General features: G+C 29.7%; 1 protein-coding gene across 1 annotated transcript; it reads left to right on the top strand.

Moving 5' to 3' along the window:
• Nucleotides 1-3,286: 3,286 nt before the first annotated feature.
• LOC149177201 (heavy metal-associated isoprenylated plant protein 39-like) lies at nucleotides 3,287-4,192 on the top strand. The gene is made up of 3 exons (XM_089420057.1): nucleotides 3,287-3,478; nucleotides 3,588-3,663; nucleotides 3,767-4,192. Exons 1-3 carry the CDS (start codon nucleotides 3,467-3,469, stop codon nucleotides 4,147-4,149), a joined length of 471 nt encoding a protein of 156 aa, XP_089276183.1. The 5' UTR covers nucleotides 3,287-3,466; the 3' UTR covers nucleotides 4,150-4,192.
• The last annotated feature ends 1,189 nt before the right edge of the window (nucleotides 4,193-5,381 follow it).

Raw genomic sequence — 5,381 nt, 5'->3', positions numbered from 1 at the left:
CAAGGTAATTGCAAGGGAGGACAATTATCATAAAAGAAAAATCAGAGAGGCCATTGAAATTATGAAATTCCCGCAGAACCTCAACAGGGACAATGGAAGTGAAATCAGTGGAAGCTGGTTTCCCCTGATCAGGCAAATAAACCCCTCGAGGCCCTTGGAAGCTCAAGATCAATAGACCTTCCAGTCAGAAGGTTTATTTATTAATTAATTAATTAATCAATTAATTTAATTTTATTTAATTAATTATATTAATTTTATTTTATTTAATTAATTATATTAATTTAATTTAATTTAATTAATTATATTAATTAAATTAAATTAAATTAAGGGCTTAATTAATTAAATTGAAATTAAATTAAGGGCTAAAATAAAAATATTAATTTATATAAAAAAATAAAAATAAAATATAATTAACAAAAGTAAAATAAAATAGGGGAATATGGTTTTAAAATTAATTAATATAAGATATTTAATTTAATTAATTAATATAATATAAAAAGGCTTAATTAAATTAATATAAAAAGGCTTAATTAAATTAATTATATTAATTATCTTATATTAATATATTTAATTTTATTTTATTTAATTGATTATATTAATTTAATTTTATTTAATTAATTATATTAATTTAATTTAATTTAATTAATTATATTAATTAAATTAAATTAAATTAAGGGCTTAATTAATTAAATTGAAATTAAATTAAGGGCTAAATTAAATTAATATAAAAATATTAATTTATATAGAAAAATAAAAATAAAATATAATTAACAAAAGTAAAATAAAATAGGGGAATATGGTATTAAAATTAATTAATATAATTAATATAAGATAATTAATTAATATAATATAAAAACGCTTAATTAAATTAATATAAAAATATCAATTTAAATAAAATTTAATTAATAAAAAGTAAAATAGAATAGGGAATAAGGTATTAATAAAAAAGGGGTGGTTTAATCCAAAATGAAAGTAAAAATAAATTAATTAACTTGATTTATTTTATTAATCTAATATAAATAATAATAATAAGATAAAATAAAAATGAACAATTGAAATTGATTATTTATAAATTTCTAATTAACCTATGGTGTGGGGTTTCATTAAATTAAGAAAGGGAAGAAAAATTTAATTTAATTTAATTGATTAATTAATTAATTAATTTATGGTTGATTTATTAAGGCTAAAAATAATAAAATAAATTAAATATTTAATATAAAAATTAATAATTAATAAATACAATTATAAATAAATAACAAGAAATAATAACAAGAATGTAAAATCATGTGTCGGCTCTCATATTACGGTTCCTTTGTGTATTTATATCCAGGTGCCTAGCTGCTTCTCTCATCATCTTTCATTCATTTCATTTCTATCTTTCTGAATTGTCCTGATGATGGACCCCCCATTGGGGTTTGAAACGTCGACAGACTGAACTAGAAACTGTGGATAATCCGGAACATGAAACTACAAACTATCTATCTATTTCAAAAAATTAAATAAAAATGTAATATATAATTAATTTAAAAATAATTTATCAACATTTTTTATATATATTTTTCTATATTTATTATTATTATTATATAAAAACCCACGACATTACCATGAAGGAGTAGCTGAAATATCTTTATAACCATCACTTTCAATGAAATTTAAAACTGGAATAACATTAATCCCAAAAATATTTCCCCTCCATGAAAAATATTTCATCTTTAATTTTAGTAACTCACCTAAGATGAAAAATATTTCATCGTCACCTTAGATTAAATTAATAAGTCACCGTTGATGGAAAATATTTCATCCTTAATCTAAGCTGCTTATCTTAAATGAAAAGTCTCAAAGTTAACAATAAAATTTATGCAAAATTTCAAAATTAGCCATTTAAAGTTTTTATATGTTGGTCTTTTTTGATAAAATTTATTGGTATTATAAATTTAAGTTGTAAAATGTGTAAATTAAAATGTTTTAAATATTTTCTAAAACAATAATTTTCTTTATATATTTTAAATTTTAACAAACATCACTTCCTTAACTTCCATCTTCCCATCTGCATTTTGACCGTCGCATTACAATCTCCGATATCTAAATCTGAGATACAAGTTCACAACTCCCGGAATATGCAACCAAATTAGGGAAAAATGTCTAGAACAAAAGGATTTTGTTTATTAAACAAATGGCTTAAGATTTAATGAAAATCCAACCAGATTCGTCCCAAAAGATTATATTTAGTATAAGAAAAGAACAATAAACACCCCGGTACAGGGCATTCAATACTAACAAATTTCTGGCCGTTTATTTCTACCAAATTTTGAAAATTTAGTTTATTTGTTAAAGGCTTCGAAAGTTTTTTAGGTTTATTTTTCAGTTTAATTTGTCATTAAATTTACAGGGATTTGTTAGGTACTAAGTTTGAATTTAAATATTTTTGGAATTTTTGAACGGGCTGAATCAATATTTATTATAAAAATAAAAAAATAAAAAAACTAATTTTAACAACAGAAATCAAAATTTGAAAAAGAAAAGAATAATGTTTCAGCAAAATTCTTAAAACTGTTTTGGTTTGATCTAGAATTCATCTTCTCGTGAAGTAAGGAAAGAGGTTAATAGTTTAAGATTTTGGGGTGAAAGCTTGTCTCCTTACAGACTGCTAGCAGGTTATTTCAGGTGCAATGGTTTTCTTGAATGACAGTGATGAGTCAGGTTATTTCAGGTGCAATGGTTGTCTTGAATGACAGTGATGAGTCAGTCTGCATTGGCTGTTAACACCCAAAAATAATTGTCGTCACTACTGATTTGACAACTAAATTATGATAAAATTTCCCACAGTCCAAAAAAAATCCAATCCAAAATACGACGCTGATCATTAACTCCAATCTTGTGATTACGCAGCAAAAAAATAATTCAATTCACATTTTTCATCTCAATATACAGCTCGAATATGCCCTAAACGCCAAAGACAACTGACATTCTGCATCTGACTGGTATCACCGTGGCGAGGAGCAGTTGTGCTGTTTATCCCACGCTGCTTCTCTATCACAGCGTGTTGTTGCTATAAAGCAGTTCAGGTACACTGCACCTCAATTCCCTGAAAGCATATTCATCGGCGTCACCATGTCGGTATAGCTTAACAACCTTTAATATTGAGTGCACTAACAGTACTGAAACACGTGGGTCCGCCAAAATGTCCCACATACCTTTAATTTCAGGCCTGCAAAAAATTGTCGATGGCTAGTACTAGTACAATTGGCACCCACTGGAATCCTGCACTCTTCGTGGAAGTGAGCTTCGAAGTTGCACAACAGTTTCCGGGAAGCTGCACGACCACACACTCACGGGCCATATCTTGCGCCTATATATTTCGCTCATCGAAGCCATTGTGCCCACATCACAAGAGTTTTGCAATACAGAAAATGGTCATTGAAGTTTCAGGGGGTTGAATTTTATCTTGTGGGATAATAGCAGGTGTATGAAAATGAAGGTATAATATAAGTATCTCCTAATCTCTTCCAGTTTTGTTGTTGTTGTTGGGTTAGTGATTTGAAAGTTAAAATATCATATTCGTTAATAACCATTATTTGGTCGTGCAGAAAGTAGTGTTGAAATCGACTCTGGAAGATGAGAGAAGCAAGAGAAGAGCCATGAAGGCCGTTGCAGGAGTTGGAGGCATGAATCTCTCGTCCCTGGTTCCTGCACAATATTTATCACCATTTACAATATATTAGGTATATGATTTAGGGTTACTAATGTTGCCAATGTTCTGTTTCAGTGGACTCTATTGAGGTGGACATGAAAGAGGGAAAGATAACTGTGATCGGAGATGCAGACCCTGTGTGGCTCACAACAAAACTAAGGAAAATGGGGTTCAAAGTAGAGTTACTGAGTGTTGGTCCTGCTAAAGAAGAGAAGAAGGAAGAGAAAAAGAACGAGGGTCCTGCCAAGGATCAGAAGAAGGAGGCCGAGAAGAAAAAGCAAGAGGATGAGAAGAAGGAAGCCGAGAAGAAAACACAGGAGAAAAAGGCTGCAGAGGCAGCTGCACCTCCCATAGTTAGTGTGTATCATGTGAATCCCAACGGTTATGAGCATTGTAATGATGGATATTCGTATCATGTTGTGACTGAACAATATCCTGGTACCTGCACCATTTCATGATAATTTAATAAGAACTTCAAGCCCTATGCTAGATTTCATATGATTCTCACATCCACCGATGGTTCAGGGAAATCTGTTCAAAAAGTGTAAGGTGGATATAATTTTTTTTTTGGTTAGTTTTAGAAACTACCCATCGCCACTGGTGTTGTAATTTTTATAAAAATTTAATTTGAATTTTTAAACTTTCAGTGCCCTGTGCTTTGAAATTGGTCCATATTTCATCAAAATTGAATGTGAACATTTAAATTTAAATTTTCAGTGGCCTCTCCTTTGAAATTTGTCATTCAAACGGATATTGATATTTGTATGTATGCTAAAGTTGATATTAAGCATTGTCTAAAGATCCTACACAATAATTCATGAATATTTTACCCTAGAATAGACACTGTAAACAGTTCCAATTCGTGAATATCATAGGTACGCTATAATTGAAATTAAGCACCGTCTAAGGATCCAACAAAATAATTAGTAAATATCTATATGTACGATAGAGTTGATATTAATCACTGTTAGAGATCCCACAAAATAAACTTTGCTCTCCAGGGCTTTGCTAATGTAGGATAAAGTTCAAATTTGGCTTTGGTACAGAACCCCTCACACAACTTTGTATTGTATGGCCCATTGCGAAGTGTAATGTATGGCTTATTGTGAAGTGCAGCCCGTTTCAAAGATAAAATTCAGTGTGAAGTGCAGCCCGTTTGAAAGAGAAAATTCATTCAGATTCAGTGTAATACTTTGTAAGTCTAAACTTACATTCTATGTAGGGTTTAGTTTTTATCAGGAGGGTTTAGTGTTTATCAGGGTTCAGTGTTTATCAGGGTTCAGATCAAATTCTACTGTGAAAGATTCAGTGTAATACTTTGTAAGTCTAAACTTACATTCTATGTAGGGTTTAGTTTTTATCAGGAGGGTTTAGTGTTTATCAGGGTTCAGATCAAATTCTACTGTGAAAGGCTGCTATGATTAGGGAATAAGACACTTTTTTGAGATAATTTAATTATTGAACTATCTCAAAGAGTGTCCACTGGGCTTTGCACCAGGCCTTTAGACTTCACTGAGCTATAATGATATTATCTCTAGATTCAACCTAACTCCATTAAAAAAACGATTTCGCAGAAGATCAAGTATATGTGGTCTCTAGATTCAACCTAACTCCATTAAAAAAACGACTTCGCAGAAGATCAAGTATATGTGGATCAACAATGTACCGAATTCATACCGGGTCTTCCAAA

The sequence above is a fragment of the Pinus tabuliformis genome, chromosome 4_1 (assembly GCF_031772625.1).
Source record: "Pinus tabuliformis cultivar Carrire ecotype Pingquan chromosome 4_1, CPIR1, whole genome shotgun sequence".
Lineage (NCBI taxonomy): Eukaryota > Viridiplantae > Streptophyta > Pinopsida > Pinales > Pinaceae > Pinus > Pinus tabuliformis.
The sequence above is the reverse complement of the archived record's forward strand: the minus strand, read 5'-3'. Positions and strand labels throughout refer to the sequence as shown.

What these genes read in the sequence shown, in the direction of transcription:
- LOC149177201 (XM_089420057.1), top strand. An exon ending in GGCCGTTGCAGGAGTTGGAG is followed by an intron (nt 3,664 to 3,766) that starts GCATGAATCTCT and finishes GTTCTGTTTCAG; the next exon opens with TGGACTCTATTGAGGTGGAC.